At 38.4% G+C, this 20,875-nt stretch overlaps 2 protein-coding genes across 8 annotated transcripts in view; both read left to right on the plus strand.

Annotated features, from left to right (window-relative positions):
• pcnx1 (pecanex 1) overlaps nucleotides 1-7,756 on the plus strand; it is a 33,909-nt gene extending 26,153 nt beyond the window's left edge. For all 6 annotated transcript variants that reach the window (XM_077236539.1, XM_077236537.1, XM_077236538.1 and 3 more), the window contains 10 exons: nucleotides 545-798; nucleotides 913-1,143; nucleotides 1,301-1,401; nucleotides 1,521-1,671; nucleotides 1,790-2,020; nucleotides 2,127-2,401; nucleotides 2,484-2,656; nucleotides 4,884-5,335; nucleotides 5,415-5,555; nucleotides 6,630-7,756. In XM_077236539.1, the coding sequence (XP_077092654.1) occupies nucleotides 545-798; nucleotides 913-1,143; nucleotides 1,301-1,401; nucleotides 1,521-1,671; nucleotides 1,790-2,020; nucleotides 2,127-2,401; nucleotides 2,484-2,656; nucleotides 4,884-5,335; nucleotides 5,415-5,555; nucleotides 6,630-6,770 (2,150 nt within the window). In that variant the 3' untranslated portion in view covers nucleotides 6,771-7,756. The remainder of the gene's footprint in view (nucleotides 1-544; nucleotides 799-912; nucleotides 1,144-1,300; nucleotides 1,402-1,520; nucleotides 1,672-1,789; nucleotides 2,021-2,126; nucleotides 2,402-2,483; nucleotides 2,657-4,883; nucleotides 5,336-5,414; nucleotides 5,556-6,629) is intronic.
• A 2,528-nt stretch (nucleotides 7,757-10,284) lies between these two features.
• Nucleotides 10,285-20,012, plus strand: lgmn (legumain). 2 transcript variants are annotated; one of them, XM_077236593.1, is made up of 14 exons: nucleotides 10,285-10,590; nucleotides 11,432-11,588; nucleotides 11,706-11,803; nucleotides 15,213-15,294; nucleotides 15,388-15,470; nucleotides 15,717-15,792; nucleotides 16,295-16,357; nucleotides 16,489-16,555; nucleotides 16,636-16,754; nucleotides 16,929-17,018; nucleotides 17,660-17,869; nucleotides 18,441-18,611; nucleotides 18,687-18,754; nucleotides 18,968-20,012. In XM_077236593.1, the coding sequence occupies exons 2-14, from the start codon at nucleotides 11,442-11,444 to the stop codon at nucleotides 19,008-19,010; spliced, it is 1,317 nt and encodes a 438-aa protein (XP_077092708.1). In that variant the 5' UTR covers nucleotides 10,285-10,590; nucleotides 11,432-11,441; the 3' UTR covers nucleotides 19,011-20,012. The 2 variants fall into 2 exon arrangements, with proteins under 2 accessions (XP_077092708.1, XP_077092709.1); XM_077236594.1 differs by lacking the exon at nucleotides 10,285-10,590 and having other exon boundaries at nucleotides 11,415-11,588.
• The last annotated feature ends 863 nt before the right edge of the window (nucleotides 20,013-20,875 follow it).

Genomic DNA, 20,875 nt, shown 5'->3' on the forward strand with positions numbered 1-20,875 from the left:
GGGAATACATAGCATTTTAAAATATGTTAAAATAGAAATTACAATTTTAATTGTAATTATATTTCACAATCTAGCTGTTTTTACTGTATTTTTGTTTAAATAAATCAGCTTGGTGAGCATATGAGACTTCTTTCAAAAACATTGAAAAATCGCATTGCCTCAAACCTTTGAACGGTAGAGTACATTTTTAAAAGTTCGTTCTTGGAAATGTAATATATTATGTAAAAACAGAATTTTGCTGTTGTACTCAGGAATTGCTCAATGTACTCTAAATTTAGAAATTAAAGCTCTCTCCCCAATCCACTCTGACCATTTGTAGAAATTAAGCCACAAAAACAGGTAATTCAGGAATCATTACATTAGTAATTTCACAACCTTGAGCACATTAACAACTGACCATGGCTTTGGTGCATGGTTCGAATGGCTTTTAAGTTGACTTCAAGTGGAAAAAATGTAAAATTTTAAAGGAATTATTAATGTTGAAATGATTGTATGATTCAAGTTAAAAGATTCTGTCACATTGCTTTTCCTATTTCTATCCTAGGGACGTATTGCCAGCAGAGGGAGGTGGAGGCGATAACAGAGGGTGTTGAAGAAGATGAAAGCTGTTGTTGCTGTGAGCCTGGTCATCTTCCCCATCTGCTGTCCTTTAATGCTGCGTTTGGACAGCGTTGGTTGGCCTGGGAGGTTCTGGTCACTAAATACGCCTTGGAGGGCTACAGCATCACCGATAACAGTGCTGCGTCTATGCTGCAGGTGTTTGATCTGCGGCGAATCCTCACGACCTACTACGTTAAGGTCAGCACACAAGTATTGCTATCCTGTACCTAACTGCTCTGTTGAAAACTGGCTAGGTGAGGTTTAACGTTCTGAAATTGTCTTTAAAATCATTTATTTATTGTATGTGTGTAGGGCATCATTTACTATGTCATCGCGTCTCCTAAACTGGAGGAGTGGCTGGCGAACGAAGCTTTATTGGAGGGCTTGAAGAGCTGCGGAGAGAGAAACTATGTTGACCTGGATCCAACCTTTAACCCCAATATTGATGAAGACTATGATCACAGACTGGCTGGAATCTCCAGAGACAGTTTCTGCTCCGTCTACCTCAGCTGGATCCAGTACTGCAACACACGGAGAGAGAAGGTGCTTGTGATCAATTTAGTGCATCCTTGCTGAATAAATGTATTAATTTGTTTAAAAAAATCTAAATATCAATCTTCCTGACCCTAAACGTTTTAATGGAAGTGTTTGTAAACACAATTTTACATTGCTTCTGCCTCTCTCACTCTCTTTCTTTCAGCCACTAGACAGTGAGAAAGACTCTCCATTGGTTTTGTTGTGTTATGGTCTGTGTGTTTTGGGAAGGAGAGCTCTGGGAACTGCATCTCACCATATGTCCAGGTGAGGGTGCAAAAATCCTTTACTGTGCTGGAGATTTTCCAAAAAGCTTGTTATGAAGACACTTTTTGCGGTTATTGTGTTCATGTTTATTCTGATGGCGTGTGTTTGGGTTCTTACAGTAATCTAGAGTCGTTCCTCTATGGGCTGCATTCCTTGTTTAAGGGAGATTTCCGGATCTCATCTGTGAGAGATGAATGGATATTTACTGACATGGAACTGCTGAGGAAGGTGGTTGTGCCTGGAATTCGCATGTCACTTAAACTGCACCAGGTGAGATACGTGTGAGATGAATTTCTATGTCATCTGTTCTCTGTGTCATATCAAATGTGTCTTGTATTATTTTATGCGTTTGGGATACATTTTAACCAGAGTTAATCTCTCTCTGCAGGATCACTTCACCTCCCCTGATGAGTATGAGGAATCATCTGTGTTGTTTGAGGCGATTTCTTCACACGAGCAGACGCTAGTGATCGCTCATGAGGGCGACCCGGCCTGGCGCAGTGCTGTCCTGTCCAACTCTCCCTCTCTGCTCGCCCTCAGACACGTGTTGGACGAAGGGACCAACGAATACAAGATCATCATGCTTAACAGACGCTACCTCAGCTTCAGGGTCATAAAGGTGAGGGCAAAAAGAAAATTAAAATAAAATAAAGGAAAATAGACTCACAGGGAAAAGACAACTTTATTAGGACACAAGTAATTTTCTGTTGCATATGCATTCTTAGGTGAATAAGGAGTGTGTGCGCGGTCTGTGGGCGGGGCAGCAGCAGGAATTGGTGTTTTTGCGGAACCGAAACCCGGAGCGTGGAAGCATCCAGAATGCCAAGCAAGCACTACGCAACATGATCAACTCTTCGTGCGACCAGCCAATCGGATATCCAATATATGTGTCGCCCCTGACAACATCTTACTGTAATACACACCCCCAGCTGGGACACATACTGGGAGGACCAATCAGCATCGCCAACATACGAAACTTTATCGTCAACACGTGGCACAGGTGTGTGTGTGTGGTTGAATGAGAAAGAATGGATATTTTTTGATTGATGTCACAATAACGGCACCTATCTCTCTCACTGCAGACTGCGTAAGGGTTGCGGTGCTGGTTGTAATAGTGGCGGGAATGTTGAAGATTGTGATGCAGGTGGCTTGTCGTGTGGCAGTGGGAATTCTGGGAATTCTGGGACAGGAGCAAGTGATTCCCAGCACAGCTCAGGACCTACAGCACTGCACGCTTACACACATCATTCTCTGGGTAAACATATAATTATGATGAATTTGTATTCTAATGAGGCCTCACCCAGTTAATATTTGCAAATCCTCTATCTTAGTTTTTAGGTTTAACGAATAGGATTTGACTAGACTAAAAATCAGGAACAAAGAAAAGACAGAAAAAGACAAGATAATTACTAACTAAAAAGAAAATAACTACAATGCTAGAACTGACTGACAAGCTGAGCGATAACACGCACACAAAGTTTGCACATAACAAACCAGCAAAGACATGAGGGAAAGAGACACAACATAAGGGTAAAAAGAACATGAGGATCAGGTGAAAACAATCAAGCAAACGAGGACTAGTCAAGGACTAGGCAAGGGTGCGTGGTAACGGAAACAAGGAGGCGGAACAGGAGCATGACATAGCAAACACAAACAAAAACAAAGCCATGTGCTGACATAGAAAACAAACATAGAGACATGAAACAAAGACAACACAGACACGGATGTCAGGGCAGAACCCTGAAGGAAATGTGGTTTAAAAATCTATTCAAATAACAATTCTGGAAATCTGTTTTAGTCTGACCCCTCTAATCGGATTTCGCGTGGTGTCACTCTCTCACGGCACGTAAAATGTAAATATGTCAGACATTATAGGAAACTTCTTGAAAGTCAGTGCAGAAACAAGGTTGGATAACTTGTTGCAAAGTGCCGGTCGAGCAGGAAATTACAATATAATAGAGACAATAGAGTATAAAGATTTAATTTTAAGACTGGCGGAGATGACAGCACTGAATAAAGCGGCGGATACCAGTCTTCTACATTTCTGCCACTGTCTCATAAGACACAGTAGTCCAGTGCAGCGGCTACACATTATCATGTTGTAAATAAGACAAAATCTGTATTACAAACCCCTCCACTGCTGTTGTTTTTGGCGTATACATAATGCAATGTCATTGCCATAGAAACCAATGCAGATATTCCGGAAAACTAAAGAGCGCCAGGGGACATACAAAACGGATCCGAACAGTTGCGATACACAGTGTGTTCAGTCAGATTACAATCAGATATACAAATAATCAGATTTGGACCGACAGCATGAATGTGACATGGTTGTTGGTTCCAGACGGGCTGGTCTGAGTATTTCAGAAACTGCTGATCTACTGGGATTGCATCTCTAGGGTTTATAGAGAATGGTCCAAAAAAGATAAAAATATCCATTGAGTGGCAGTTCTGTGGGTGAAATAGAATGGACAGACTGGTTCCAGCTGATAGAAAGGCAACAGTAGCTCAAATAACCACTCGTTAAAACCAAGATCTGCAGAAGAGCATCACTGAACGTACAAAATGTCGAACCATGAAGTAGATGGGCTACAGCAGCAGAAGAACACACCGGGTGCCACTCCTGTCAGCTAAGAACAGGAAACTAAGGCTACAATTCACACAGACTCACCAAAATTGGACAATAGAAGATTGGAAAAACGTTGCCTGGTCTGATGAGACTCGATTTTCTGCTGCGACATTCAGATGGTACGGTCAGAATTTGGAATAATTACATGAAAGCATGGATCCATTCTGCCTTGTATCAGTGGTTCAGGTTGCTGCTGGTGGTGTAATGGTGTGAGGGATATTTTCTTGGCACACTTTGGCCCCCTTTGTACCAATTGAGCATTGCAACTCCACAGCCTACCTGAGTATTGTTGCTGACCATCTCCATCCCTTTATAATCAAAGCACACCCATCTTCTCATGGCTACTTCCAGCAAGATAATGCATCATGTCACAATGCGCAAATCATCTCAAACTGGTTTCTTAAACATGACAATGAGTTCACTGTACTCAAAATGGCCTTCACAGTTACTAGAACTCCTTTGGGATGTGGTGGAATGGGAGCCATTGATGTACAGCAGACAGATCTGCAACAACTGTGTGATGCTATCATGTCAGTATGGACCAAAACCTCTTGAGGAATGTTTCCAGCACCTTGTTGAAAAAGGGGGTCCAACCCAGTACTAGCAAGGTGTACCTAATAAAGTGGCTAGTGAGTGTATGTTTATTGCCAAAGCATTTGCAATAGTCAAACAAAACTAGAAAAGGAAACGTCATCGAAACAAACATTGCATGTTGTTGTGACAAAACATTTTGTGAAAGTTAAAAGATTGTGAAAGTTATTTATGCCTTATGCAATTTCAATCTTGTTGGATAGATAGATAGTCAGACAGATTGAGATGGATGGATGGATAAATAATCTCTCTCTCTCTTCAGGTACAAGTCAGAGTTCTCAGTCTGTTCAGTCTGGTTTGGTGCGTCAGTCTCCTGCTCGCGCATCTGTCGTGAGTCAGTCGTCCTCGTATCGCCACAGCAGCAGCCGCCAGTCTTCACTCCGCACATCTGTCACGGGTCTGGAGCCCTGCAGACGTTCCTCCAGCAGCCAGCTATCTCTCCGTACGCTGCCCACCTCCCTGCAACTCCGCCTGGGCAACGCTTCAGCCGCCAACCCCGACCCGCCCGGCCCATCCAGCTCTCTCTCCGCCCACTCCATCCCGCCCTGCAAAAGACACGCCCACACGCTTGCAGGCCTGCTGGGAAACGAAGCCTTAGGCCTGGGGACAGACATCCATCCTCACCCCCATCATCATCTTCACTACATCCACCATCATCATCACAATCCCTCGCTGTCCTGTCTGAGGAGGGACGACATCTCCTACAGGGTGCAGGTGAGCGTCTGGGTTTCTTGCATTTGACCCTTTGTGAAATTTGTTTTTATCATGAAATGTATGCATTTTTTGTGTGTAGATTGTTGATGTGAGTCAGGTGTTGGACGTGATGAATCATCCCAAGAGGAAGGAGCTGGTGTGGCCAGATGAGAGCATGAGACTGAGATCTGGACGTAACTTCTGGAGAGAGTGGAGTCCCCTTGAAGGCATGGAGGGTCATGTGCGTACATCACACACCAGTGTTTTTATTTTAAAATAAAACTATTAAAAAAATAGTTTGAAGTTCACTTCAAAATGAAAATTCTGTCATCATTTACTCACCCTCAAGTTGTTTCAAACCTGTTTGAATTTCTTTTTTCTGCTTAACACAAAGGAAGATATTTTGAAGAATGTCGGTAACCAGATAGTTGATGTACTTCATTGACTTCAATAGTAGGAAAAATAAAATACTATGGAAGTCAATGGGGTCCATCAACTGTTTGGTTGCCGACATTCTTCAAAACATCATCTATTGTGTTCAGCATCTGATGAAAAAATCCACACAGGTTTTAAACAACTTGAAGGTAATACAGTAAAGGTGTCTGTACTGTACCAAATACCTCAGGGGCGACTAAATTCCGCTCGGTGGAGCAAACTGTAATTTGCACTACTGTCTGTTCAAAATAAATGAATAGAAACCTAGCTCTGAGGATTTGTTGCTTCTTCCTGTTGTACCGAACCGTGACCCCAAAACCAAGATATGTACTGTAGTAGAAATTCCCCTACGCACCTGACTGAAGTCAAACTAGGTGTCTCTACCACTCTAACCGCATTGGTTGTCGCCTAAGTGTAGCTACTCTGACCACGTAAGATGCCTAAGAATTACTCGTCCCTTATAAACACTATCACTTGGGATTAAGATCTCTAGAGTTCCACTAACCTGGTGCGCAGCATTAACTAGACAGACTTCAGACAATGCCTTAGAATATGCTTTAATACGGCCGGGAAGATCTCAGACCAATTTCAGAGAGAATCCCACCAGCAAAAAGAACACAACAGTTTTTGTAGAATAGGAGCATGGCAAAGGTGACGTGATACATTACATCAGTCTTCTACAATTCCATTACAGTACCGAACCGTGACTTCTCTGTACTGTTACACCCCTTATATAATTATATATAGATTATTTTGATGACAATTAAGCACATTTTCCCTAGAATTCTTAGTTATCTTGTGCAAAAAAAGAAGAAATATAGTAATTTTGAGAAAAAATAAAAAAAGGTTTCTAATTTCCCACTACTCTCTCTCTCCATAGGTGGTTCATCGTTGGGTGCCTTGCAGTCGTGATCCGGTTAGTCGGTCTCACATTGATAAGACCATCCTGCTGGTCCAGGTGGATGATAAACTGGTTCCCATTATAGAGACGGGAGTGATTGAACTGGGGGCAGAGGTGTGAGGACACACTCATCTAGTGTCAGTCCAGAGGAGGAATGAGGCCACACTCATTTCCAGCATCTGATCGGGCGCAGGAATCCAGGGAATCGTGCAAAAGCAGAACGTACACACTCACACGCTGTAAGCACACTTGCTCGGATCTGGACAGAAAGCTGCCTTGCTCTGTGTTCCTCGGATATGCTGCATGAGAGATCAGCTTCTGTAAACTCTTCTCTCTCTTTTTCTCTCCTTTATGAGCAGCTGCGGTCTCATTCTGTTTATTGGTTTCTATGCATCTCATCAGTTGTCTGACTGTAAACACATGCAAACTCACAGGGAACACTAAAGCCAAGCTTGATGTACACGCAGAGAAAGCAGCTTTTTTTTATTACAGCTATAATCAAGTTTTATTTTGTATTTTCTGCCAAAATACATCAGGTGCACAGTGCTGCCCTGGACATGCAGTGAATCATGTGACAGACTGTTTTACTAGCTGCCAAGAAAGACAGAAGATTGCAGTGAGGATGATGATGATGTTAAAACGGAAGCAGGTGCTTCCAGTACAGAGCTCTCTTATGTCATCCTTTTTTTTTCTTCATCATTTTTTTATCCTCATTTATTTTGTTGAGGATCCATTTGAAAACAAAGAGACAGGTGTTATAAGAAACTTTAACTTGCACTATGATTTGTTTTATTTTTGTTTTTGATTTGCAGCTGTGCACTACTTTCTAAGATCACACATTATTTATTCCTCCACGGTTTAAATCGCCATGGTTACCGTTGCCTTTGGAATGCAAAATGCGAAATCGACACATTCTTTTCTGCCATTTTGACTTTTTTCTTTAGCTTGAGGACAGAAGTGGTTTTTAACCACATGTAGGTATGTACGAATATATAAATGTGTCTGTATAAAGATTTGGCTTTGAATATTTATTATTGTATTTACATTTTGTTATATTGTTTTTCATTTACGGGACAAATAAAGACAATGCATAAATATGTCCTGTACCTGCGAGACTGATGATATTCTTTTATGAGAAGGATGAAATGAAGTGCATATTGTATCTGGGGCATGAACTCATATTCATGTGATCTGGGAACGAAATTTCCGGGCCATTAAAATAGCCATCATAAAACGATACCAGTGACTGGATCACGGAATGGCTCAATTCGCCAATCAGTAATGTTTTTTAATATAAATTAAGTGCAGTTATTCATTGCTTTGGCTGTGGTCACTGGCATAATCTGTATATGGGTACAATGGCTTTAGGTTAAAGAAAAGCAGTAAATAAATAAAACCGATATCTTAAAATTAAAAAAATTAAAGCGCTTTTGGGAAAATGTTAGTCACGGTGTGTGAATCCTGTGTAACCAGTCTCATTTTATATTTTAAGGTAATTTCACATTGATTTTGTGTTATAAAACCGTAATAATTGGAAGGAAACATCTGAATTTCTTTATATGTCAAAATATAACAAACTATAAACATGTCCTGATATAGTTTTCTTGATATTTATGTTTACTTTATGAGATATCGTAACAGTTCATTTGCAAGCAGTATAAACGGTACTTAAAAAGTTAATTTGTGAACGGATGGACACTCAAATTGTTTTTTTTAAATTATTTTTAAGTCATGAAACTTTAATTAATTATGGTTGCTGTTGGGCGATCGTATCTCCATATTGCATCATTTTATTTTACTTTTTCATACATCATTACTATTGGTCACCCATTATGTCTGTCTGTGGGTTTTGCAAAATTTTAGCCAAAAAAAAAAGTATTACGAAAAGAGCTTGTGACTAAATCTCGTAGCTCCATTGGCTTCTCAAACTATAAGTAAAAACTCATGACCCTGCCTCATGAAGTGCCGCACGCAGTTTGAAACATCTCTGCTTGTTTGCAATGCACAGGTAAATAAAGAACTACAGCGTTTTCTTAATCTTTACCTAAAAAACACTAAGGCTGAAGTTTATGTATTTTAGGAGTGGAGAAGACTGTCTTAGCCTAGCATTGTCGTACAGTCATAGCCAATACTGTCTTATAGCTTCTGCGTAGCACTTAGTCTTTAATAACATGAGATTTTGGCCAAATGGCAGAAAAAACTGAGTGCCCACATACACTATTGGCAATTTTTTGGACATCTGCCTTTACATGCACATGAACTTTAATGACATCCCATTCTTAATCCGTAGGGTTTATGGAGTTGGCCCACCCTTTGCAGCTATACCAGCTTCAACTCTTCTGGGAAGGCTTTCCACAAGGTTTAGGAGTGTGTTTATGGGAATTTCTGACGATTCTTCTAGAAGCGCATGATCAGGCACTGATGTTGGACGAGGCCTGGCTTGCAACGTCCGCTCTAATTCATCCCAAAGGTGTTTTATCAGGTTGAGGTCAGGACTCTGTGCAGGCCAGTCAAGTTCCTCCAAACCAAACTCGCTCTTTCATGTCTTTATGGACCTTGCTTTGTGCACTGGTTCGCAGTCATGTTGGAACAGGAAGGGGGCATCCCCAAACAGATTCCCACAAAGTTGGGAGCATGAAATTGTCCAACATTTTCTGGTCAAAAACCTTGTAACAATTTTATAATGACACATCTGACCATACATGAAGCAACAATATCAACTTTGTCAACACGGTGTTAAATTGTTCCAAAAAAAAATCTTGCTTAGGTCATCATTGCCTGGTTTCATTGTCTGATTATTAGAATCAGAGATCATGTGAACAGCAGAGAAAACTGTTAAAATGACGAAGGGACTTTTTGAGGAACAAGCCTGTGTGGCTGTCAACGTGTACACCTGCAGAAGAATTTACAATGAATTCTAATATTACAGAGCCAGTGAAGGGACTATAATACTGGTGTAATACATTATTGCTAAGATAAAAAAGTACATTTGGTGTCAAAGGTTTTAGTTTCACAGTAATCTATGAGAACTTTTGAATGTTTTTTGTCATCCAAGTCAGTCTAGTATTATGAACAATAAGAAGACTTTCTTTGTGGTATTATGATTACAAACACAGATGAGAATTGGAATTCAACTATTCTATCTCAATACATTGACTTAAAGACTGAGGTGTCACACAAGTAGTAAATTAGAAACTGTAGAGGGGTTACCCAAGATAACTGAAAATAGTACTAGCAACATATTATTATAAAACAACACTGAATATTAGATCTGTTTTGAATCAGCATAAACTACAATCAAAATTCTAAACATGGCTGCTTACAGAGACACTTTACATAATGGCATACTCTGTTATCTCTCACACATGACACCTGTAAAAACAGGTGAGAAAAGCCCAACAATAAAAAAAAATGCGTGGGTGTAGTGAAATAGCAGTCATATGACAAACGGATGATCTGATCATGTGCTCGCATTTATTCTGCCTAGATAATGAAAAAGTAAGACGGGTGTCTATGCTGAAGCTTACAGTAAAATTATGAATAAAGTTTTTCTAACCAATCATTAAATCCCCTAATGCATCATGCATGTGAGGCATTTCCCATTAACTTTCACAACGGTTAGGCGTTTCTTGTCAGAGCGTGAGAGCACTTCAATGCATCAATCTATGTCTATAATATAGAAAAGTTTCCAATATTTTTGTTTTGTTTTCAGTCAAACTCTGTAGCTGTAGCACATGACCGACTAGTCAGGTGGTCAGTTGAGGCTCCGCCCATGGATCTAACTTGATTGGATGCTGGGCTGAGCCGTATTGAGCGGATTGGTTAGAGCATCGAGTCCGTTTGCGCTGATTGGCTGCTGCACACGAGTGCCCGTCTCTTAGGTTGTAATAAAGCGTTGCGTCGCTCCAGGTCCGCAGCTCGGGCAGCGCTACAGTAGCAGGTAAGCTCATATAACTACTAATATCTTTATTTTGTATTAACTCTACTCATTTTGTTTGGTTGTGTTTTGTATAAGTGATCACCTCAAGGTTAAATAACGTTACTTAATTCAGCTAAAAGGAGAATAGTTTTAACCCCCTAATGGCCTGCTGTTATTATTGTATCCCTCCCTGATTTCCTTGTTTGTTTATAGGATGATCACGAGACCACTTGCAAAAATATATCACGGTAAACACCGTTTACCGCCCAAATTGCTACAGTCTTTATTACCCCAATTAAATTCGGTATTTGTACCATTATCATCTAAAAAGAGACATTCAACACAGTGACAGATTATTATTCTGTTTAAGGAGATGTATTACAGTAGTAACCATAACTGTTGTAACTGTTTTTTGCAGAAATGGGGTATAAAGATAAACATTTGTAAGAGGAATTTTGGAATAAGCTAAAAAAAAATACATTTTTATAATTTCACCCTATATATTTTATCTCAGCCTTACTGTAACCCTACAGTAACATCAAGAAAACACAATGTGTCCGAGTTAAAGTCAACACAGCTATACGTCGTATTTATATAACGGTTACAGAAAAATTTACATTCTGTAATGTGACTTGCAATTTAGATGTTTGTGTCATGTTAGTAAATGGAGCATATGTTGTGTATGTTTCCTTTTAGGGCGAATCACAAATTTACATGTTAAAATGTTCCTATAAAGACTATAAAGGCTTGGTATAATTTCAAATACTTACTGTAAATGGTAAAAATTGTATGTAAAAGAAAGTATAAATTGAAAATTATATATTTTTTTTTCTGGTTTATTTTCCATCTCTATTGTCAATAGATTTGCAGAGATGATCGCACAGACAGTGGCAGTTTCAGTTCTCGCCCTGAGCCTGGGGCTGGTAGTGAGTGGTTTCCCTGCCGAGCAGCCAGACGGTGGGAAACACTGGGTCGTCATTGTGGCCGGATCGAATGGCTGGTACAATTACAGACACCAGGTGAGAAATGAAGTGATCTTTGAGGTGGAGAAAGTACATGTTTTTCCAAATTATTAGTCCGTTGCCTTATCTGAAGTCTGTTTAGATATTAATTTATTAATTTGTGTGTGCCTATAGGCTGATGTGTGCCATGCATATCAGATTGTCCATAAGAACGGAATTCCCGATGAGCAGATTGTGGTGATGATGTATGATGATCTTGCTCAGAATTCCGAGTGAGTATGACTTGTATTATGCAGTGGTTCTCAGCCTCCATATGTCTAAAACAATATTCAAAGACCCTTCTATCTAAGCTGATATGTACCTGTTTTTACTTCTGTTATAGCTGAAAATAAATTAACAAAAAAAGTCAGTATAATCTTGCACAATTATTTTTAGTGCATTTACATTTATCTGACGCTATTATCCAAAGCGACTTACAATTGCTATATGTCAGAGGTCGCACGCCTCTGGAGCAACTAGGGGTTAAGTGTCTTGCTCAGGGACACATTGGTGTCTCACAGTGGATTTGAACCCGGTCTCTCACACCAAAGGCATTTGTCTTATCCACTGCCCTATCACCACCTATTAGTGTGTAGTATACAGTATATTTAGCATGTTCATTAAAATGAAACTAAATGTAAAGTATTTAAATAAGTCTTATTGGGACCCCTTAGACATTTGCAGTGGGCCCGGCACCCTGGTTGAGTACCACTGGTATGTGGTTAAAGATCAGGGCCCGTATTCATAAAGAATCTTAATGCAACGAGTAGCTCCTAGTGACAAAATTCTAAGAAAATTCTTAGAAATGTGGGCGTTTACTCTTAAAATTAAAGAAAAAATCCTAGTAAAGAAAAAAGTAATTCAGAAAGCATCTTAACCCTTAAGCATCTTAATTCCATGTTTGCTACATTAAAACCAACATTCAAACCACCACTTAAATAGACAGTGGAACAATTTTTATCATTCTAATCCAATCAAATACCTTATAGGAAATTAACAGTATGGTAAATAAAAAAAAGGATTTATATACACAAATATAATGTGTGTGTGTGTATGAGAATGGTCAAATAGGGAAAATTACGCATGTAATTTCAAAGTGAAGGCTTAGAATAGACCCTATACTTAAAATCACTGTTTTTTTCCTTCTTGGACAACCAACCAATCACAGTCTTCAAAAGATTGTGTCATACATAGCAACGGGGTCAGCCCCGCCTCCTCACCAAGATAATTTTTTTTGTCTTTTCCTTACTCAGAGTTGCTCTCAGATCGGTCCCGAATCGCTCTTAAGCTAAGACTCCTACGTAAAAGTTTTTAAGCTAAATTAAGAGTTTTCTGAGAGGATTCTTAGAATCTTTATGAATACGGGCCCAGGGGCCGTATTCACAAAGAATTTTAAGGCTAAAAGTAGCTCCTAACTGGTGTATTTAGGAGCAACTCCTAAAAATAATGGGCGTGTCACTCCTAACTTTAGGAATCCTAATTTTTTTCAATAAGAGTAATTCATGAAGCATTTTAGCCCTAAAAGTAGCACCTAAGTCTGGGACAGCTTAAAAGAAGTCGAGAGGACTCCTAACTCACTAAGACCTATTCACAAAGGATTGTAGCGCATATCACCGCCTCTCGCAGTCGTCCGGGGTCTGCGACACAAGCGGGAATGCTGTATTGATCTGCAAACAAATCCTCTCCCATGTCTCACGCTTAGTTTTGCTTGATATCCTAGTGTCGAATTTCCCTTTTATTATGTTTTTTTTTTTTTTTTTTTTTTAGCACCAACTGGGCCAGCACCAGTAACTGATCCTGCGTCAAGTGGGCTTTCTTTTCCGTTTTGGCGAGTTCATAATCCACGTCATTCAACTATTACATTACTTCAATAGGAGCAACATTTCGTTGCTTTAAGTAGTCTATTTAGGCTATGGAAGCTTGTTTCCGCCACAGAATGAAAAATAAAAAAGGTAATTGCGACTTTTTATCTCACAATTGCGACTTCCTATATCTCGCAATTTCGACTTTATTTCTCACAATTCTGACTTCATATCTCGCAATTGTGAGATAAAGTCGAAATTATTTTTTTATTTTTTTATTCAGGAAACAAGCTTCCATATTAATAGGATGTCAATTAACCAAGCAAGTGTTAATGCAAGTGTCATTTTTCATTATTAGGCAAGTGGCGGTTTCATTAGGGTATCAGGCTACCTTGATTTATTTTAATTTAATTCACGACTTTTCTCTCTCTCTCTGCCTTTTTAGAATTACACTTCACTGGGGCCTGCACAAACATGTCATTATATATGCATTTCGATGACATTACTAATATTTTGTGTAGGACACAGACATATTTAAATGTTGTAATTCCATGATTTGTTGCGTCTGTGTTATGTTCCGCATGATGGTCCTGTCATCTAAAAAACAATCATGTGATCATTGCGAGGAAACTCGTGCATGAGAATTGACGTCATCCATAGCAACGAAGAATCACTCTTAGTTTAGGAGTTGTCATTTTTCCTTACTAAGAGTAGGTCTGAAAGGCGTTGTGAATAACTTTTAAGAGAACTCCTAGCTAAAATATTTTAGTTTGATTTAGGAGTACTCCTTGTGGTAAAATAAAATTCTTTGTGAATACGGCCCCTGAGCTGGTAACACGAGTTACTGGATCGAGGCTAGTAAGATTTGACTTGGTGTTCCTTTGCTCAAAGGTCTAATAGTGATAGAGGAACAAGCACTTAACCCACATTGCCTCAGATTGTAGAAAATGTGATGTATTCGCTTTTTCAGATACAAAAAAGACCTCTTAATCGTCTGTTGGGTAATTTGTCATTGACACCAATATGATCACTTCCCCTTAAACGCTTTGGTAAAGTTGTGTCTTCCTAAAGCAAACTCCTATAAATTATTTAGCTCAACCACATGTTCGCACATGTACATACACTCAAACAGAGCTTTGAGTCTGTGCCTTTGCAGAAGTCACAAGTATCTAATTTAACCACCAGAAGCCAGAAGTCTGCCAAAATAAAAATACATGAATTGTAGCATGTCAGGGTTTTCTGCTGTGTGCTCGTTTATTTGTTGGGTGAATCTCACAAATCGCTTTGCATTTAACTCTTAAATCAAATTATATTTATTAATTTATTTGGCATAAACAAAGTAGCCTAGATCTAAATAATAACTTTTTCTCTAAATATGAAAAATTTTGCATTACATTATTGTTGTCGATTGAGGTGAAACAGGATGTGTGGTTTGGACAAGTATCATGAGATCCACACTGGAAATGCTTTTATTTATTTTTTGAAAATGCTGAATCATAAGGGGCGGAAAGAGGTGAAATTTTAATCTTTATTTTATTGTTTTACTGAAAGTTGTGCAACTGTGACATGTGTTGCTTTTGATAATGAATTCAAATGTAGGTCAGGTGTTCCGGCTGAATTAAACGATGAAAGAAAGAAATGTGTTATCTGATCGTTGGCTTAGTCACATGTTTTTGGGTTAATTTTTAAACCTATTTTGATAAGTGTTGGAGAAAGGTCTTTTTATTATTGTTTGTTGTCTTTTAATAATTATAGTTTGCACCAATTTGTCAATTTTTGCTCCTTAAAACCAAAAGCCTTTTCAGTACAGAGGTTAATATGACTGTTTTTGTGTGTCCAGTAACCCAACCAAAGGAGTGATCATAAACAGACCCAATGGAACAGATGTTTACAAAGGAGTGCTGAAGGACTACATTGGTGATGTGAGTCAATACATGTAATTCTGTCTCTGAGATTTGAAGTGGTATGCAGTGTGTTTGGCATCAGATCACTAATATTGTGTGTTTGTGACACAGGACGTGACCCCTCAGAACTTCCTGGCGGTGTTGAAGGGTGATTCTGCTGGTGTGAAGGGAGGATCTGGAAAAGTGCTGAAAAGGCAAGTTACCATAAAACTGTGGCAGAGGGGGGGTTAGGGGTCATTAGCATGTTTTATTTTTCTGTGTGTCTCTGATACATTTGTATTGAAATGTAAATTAGCCTGTGGCACCGGTTACTGTCTTACTTAATTTATTGCCCTCAGTTCCTGTAAAATCTAGTCTCTGTCTGTTTGTGCACGTTGAGACCGATATGTGTAAAACCGGTCTTGTGATGTGTTTTTGTTTTTTGTTCTTCCTCTTGGCAGTGGTCCAAATGATCATGTGTTTGTGTATTTCACCGATCATGGAGCACCAGGTCTGCTGGCCTTCCCTAATGATGATGTAAGCACTTTCTATTTCCTGTGGTCATTTTAGCTGAATCTGATCCTTTCAGGTCGTCTCACGTACACTACACAGTTCTCTTCAAAGGACTGAGACCACTTGTGTATATGCTTCTATTGTGTATAATTTTCTGATGTCATTACAAATGATATATTCCACATAATTAAGAAGTTTATAGGAAAAAAATGGCTAATTTAAACCAAAACATCCCAAATGATCTTACTTTTATCACCCCCCACTGAAGATACTGAAGCAATAGGTCAGCTGACATAGAAAATTGTCGTATAATGAGTAACACATTTAACTCAGGAAGTTTAGCCATGAGTTATATCGACAACCTGCTGAAACGACAACTTTTTCAGTAATTGTGCGTGAGCAGCTTGGAAGAGGAGTTATTGCTTAACTTCCTTATGCATGACATGTTTATAAATTAATGGGAATTAATTTAATTTAATTGCTTTTAGATCTAGAAACTTACAGTAAATCATGCCTCTACTTTTAGCTCATTGTAGATGACCTGATGGCTACCATCAATTACATGCACCAAAACAACAAATACAAGAAGGTGAGTGTTACACGTGTTCATTAATAAGATGCATGCAATCCATAATTTCTGTAAAAACCCCATTACTTGTTGTTATTGTCTTTTTTTTCTTTTTTCTTTTTTTTAAATCTGCAACCCTGTCTCGCACACAGATGGTATTTTATATTGAGGCCTGTGAATCTGGCTCTATGATGAAGCCTCTGCCTGTTGACATTAATGGTGAGTTTTTTTTCTAACTTCATCCCACATGCTGCTGTGTGTAAATAACATAGTATGTATAATCCGGGTGTGTGTCCCAGTCTACGCTACAACCGCTGCCAACCCTGATGAGTCCTCATATGCCTGTTACTACGACGAGGCCAGAGAAACCTACCTGGGAGACTTGTACAGTGTCAACTGGATGGAAGACTCCGACGTGGTTAGTACACAAATCTGGGACAGAGGTCCAAATTGAAGAAAAATCCAAGAGAAAACAATGTATTCAGCATGAACCGTCTGATCATAATGAGAGCAGGGCAGCTCACGATAGAACCTGGAATCACGCAGATCGTGGGAAGGTGTTTTAAATGGTGTTGTGTGTTTATTTCTTTAGGAGGATCTGAGCAAAGAGACTTTGGCCAAGCAGTTCAAGATTGTAAAGGCCAAAACCAACACTAGCCATGTGATGCAGTATGGAAACAAGGTAATGCACTCAAAAACACTGTCTATGAAAGACATTCAGTAAAGATTAGGAATGCGTTAAAATAAGGCACACTGTCTATACACTAGAATTGCAAGATTGAGTCGCATCAGTGATACTGTGAAAAGGCACAATTATCTGTGCTGCAAACTGATTATTTATTGAATAGACAGGAACAAATTTTAAATGTAATGCCAAAAAAAGATGTTGCATGAAATTGTATTTAATGATAATGAATAATCATTAATGGCTGGTAAATTCACAGTTTACTAGTTCCAGCTGTTGCAAAAATGTTTTTTTGGACCCTGACTGGAAGGAAGTTACAGTGGAAATAATAATAAATTAATAAATAATTATCACCATTTCTGTGCTCATGCACAGGTCCCTAAACTCTAGCAACTGTGAGTAGCATCCTGAATATGGATTAGTTTATTAACTAAATGATGGATATTGATATGCGCTGTATGTTCATTCGTGGTCTAGTGTATGTCATATATTCTCAGCTTGCTCCAGAAGTTTTCATTTAAAGTCATGTATACTTTATTGACACGGAAGTGTCTGTTGAAAGCTTAAATGGTGTTCTGTGTAGCGTCTGCATGTCAGTACTTGCCAAATGTAACTGTTTTGGTTTGTTTATGTTTTAGACGCTGTCCCACATGAAGGTGATGGCATTCCAGGGTAACTCTAAAGGTCTTGATAAGGCAGCCGAGCCGGTTTCGTTGCCTGTGATCGCTGAACATGATCTCATGAGGAGCCCCGATGTGCCCCTCGCAATCATGAAGAGAAAACTCGCTAAGTCTAATGACATTGAGACTGTTGTTGGTCTCATGAATGGCATCCATGCACATCTACAGGTTTGTAGCACTGCTTTTTACCAATTTGGGTTCAGTAAGATTATTATTGTTAATAAATGTATTCTTTAATTTAACAAGGATTGATTAATTTGATCAAAAGTGACAGTAAATACATTTATATTGTTGCAAAAGATTTCTATTTCAAATAGATGCTGTTCTTTTGACCTTTCTATTCATCAAAGAATTTAAAAAAAAGAAAAAGTTATCAGTTTCCACCAAAATATTAAGCAGCACAACGGTTTTCAATAAGAAGTATAATAGTAATAAATATTTCTTGAGCAGCAAATCAGCATATTATAATGATTTCTGAAGAATCATGTGACTGAAGACTGGATTAATGATGCTGAAAATTCAGAATAAATTACACTTTAAAAATATTAAAATGGATATTTAAAAAAAAAATTATCTTATCAAATAAATGCTTCCTTGGTGAACATAAGAAATCTTACAGACCCCAAACATTTGAATGGTAGTGTATGCGACACTACTTGCTATACTGAAAGTGATGTCAGAGTCATAGATTTCAGTCAAGAGTATCATATTATAATAGCTTTTGTGCTTGTTTTTGTAGACGCGGGAACTGCTTGGTAACACTATGCGTAAGATCGTGGAGCATGTGGTCGAGGACAAAGAAGAAATGAGGGATTATCTGGATGGACGTGAAGATCTCACACAGTATGAATGTTACAAAACCGCTGTCAAGCACTACAAGAAACACTGCTTCAACTGGCACCAGCAGGAGGTACAAACATTCAGGATTTCTGCATCATTAGTTGTGGTATACTGTGTATGAGACATCTCTTCTCTCTTGTTGCAGTATGAATACGCTCTGAGACACCTGTATGCTTTAGTGAACCTGTGTGAGGGAGGATACCAGGCCCAGAGGTAAAAACACCCGTTTCCTTTTTATCACTTTTATTTATCCCTAGACAATGATGTCTAAAATTCACAAACATTAAAGAGCTTGTGAAATATGTGTCCATAATAAACAACACCCTCTGCCTGCGCCAGCGAGTTATATAAAGATTTCTTGTGGGACGTGACTGAAAGCTCATTGGGTTTATTTTATTTGTGATTTAAATCTCTCCATTCTCGCAGAATCACAGCAGCCATGGATGACGTGTGTTACTTCAGACAGTAAAAATGTGAACATGAGCCAAAGAGGATTTTACACTTTGCACATAAGAATGTGACTGTGGAAGAAATCTCTATCACACACAGCTTTGATTTGGATCTTTTTGAAAATGTTTCTTTTAATGAGGATTTGCACTTTTAAAAAATTTTTTTTACCGATCTTTATTTTTAAAGAAATAAATATGCTTTAAGATACTGCCCAGCGATTCCTGACAAACACTTTGCTCTTTGGGCTTTTAACTTTTTATACATATATTGTGTGTATTGTTTGCAGTATGTCTCCTCAATGAGAATGACAGCTTTTGAATGACACAATGATTTTTGAAATTAAAGCATGTTTTTGGCATCTCGGTTACTTTCACCATAAGTAATAAGTATAGCTTGGAATCTAAACATTTAAATGTCCATCAAGAGAATGAAGTCCAGTCTTACAGGATGTTGAGTAGATGCATTCAAACAATTTAAAAAAAATACACTAGTTAGACACATTTAGCTCCATATTGCACATATTACATATAGCTACAAGTGTTTTTGTTTTGTTTGTTTTTTTAAGATGGTGATCATCACCTTGTTGGCTGAACCATGAATATTCCCACTTTCTCTCCATAGTGAATCATAGAAGCTCTTGTTTGGATATTGACTAGATGTATACCGATCAAACTAAAGTGAAAAGCTGCCTGAAGTCTGTGGTCATACTTAAGAAGTGTCTTAACTGAGAACCAATGCTCTTTGAGCAGTTAATGAGCTGCTGTGTTTAGTGTAATGGTCGGAGTGTCAGGCTGTGCTATTATGTCAAGTGCCCTTTGTTTAGAGCAAATTGAGGCCTCAAAGCACTGAACTAAAGGGAGGTGTAATGTTTGCTGGAGATTGAGCTCTGTAGGAAAAGTGAGTTCGCACTGACAACATAGGCTAAACAATACACCGAACTACTGTCAGACCTCTTTTCAATGTATAATCTGTTAAGCAGTGAGTTGTTGATTATAAAATAATAAACCTGAATTGAGTGAAATTTGTTGAATTCAATTTTTTTTTCAAGTTTCTCTAAAAAAATGAGTAGATGTTACTAGATGGAAATTTTGATTTAATTGGTTCTTGAATCATATATTGTAGCAACAATTTTTTTTTTTTTAGATAAGGCAAAATTTTTGCTGCCATTTTGTCCAATTCAGCTCAGATGGTTTTCTCTCCTGTTCCTCGTCTTTTTGCTGTAAAGCTGTGATCAATAACCTTTACTGGTAAAGTAAAGAAAATGTTTGCAGTTCTTCTGCATATCCTTTGTTATCTGAAAACAAACCTTTAAATTCGACTGAAGGCTGCACTCTTTTTACATAATTTCACAGACAAGGCTTAAGCCTATTCCTTGCACTGACATATCTTAAAATATATCAGTGGCGGCGCCATTGTTTTGTCTAAAGATGCACATGTTTTTGGGTTTTTTTCTAAGACACTTTTATAAAAAACACTTTGAATGCCCTAATTGAACTAAGGCCTAATCCTGGCTGAATCTAAGCCCTGTCTTTGAAACCAGGCTTTAATGTTTGACTTTTCATTATATCCGTCATCTGGTAATTAAGAACATAAGAATGATATATATATGAAATCGTAATGTAACATTTTAATAAAATGGTTAACTTGTACACCTTATCTGACAAGAGAGAAAAATGTGAAACACGTTCAGAAAAAGGTATTCCAAAGGTGTGAACGGCACATAATGGTCTTGAGGTCCATTTTAGCCAATCTTGTAAAAACATCTGATCTAGATATTTATGCATTTTCTCTCATATGTCCCAAGTAATTTGTGCACTTTTATGATACGGGGTCTGAAAGATAATGTATTTCACAGAGCAACCAATAGTAGTAGGGGCTGCATGC

The sequence above is a fragment of the Siphateles boraxobius genome, unplaced genomic scaffold, assembly GCF_051911475.1.
Source record: "Siphateles boraxobius isolate OS27281-9 unplaced genomic scaffold, OSU_SipBor_1 20, whole genome shotgun sequence".
Taxonomy (NCBI): Eukaryota; Metazoa; Chordata; class Actinopteri; order Cypriniformes; family Leuciscidae; genus Siphateles; species Siphateles boraxobius.

Bases quoted from the DNA above. Each gene is read 5' to 3' on its own strand.
- lgmn (XM_077236593.1), top strand. From the start codon at position 11,442: ATGATCGCACAGACAGTGGCAGTTTCAGTTCTCGCCCTGAGCCTGGGG. The intron at 15,471-15,716 runs GCAAGTTACCAT...TCCTCTTGGCAG, and splicing joins TCTGGAAAAGTGCTGAAAAG to TGGTCCAAATGATCATGTGT. The intron at 16,358-16,488 runs GTGAGTGTTACA...TCTCGCACACAG, and splicing joins AAAACAACAAATACAAGAAG to ATGGTATTTTATATTGAGGC.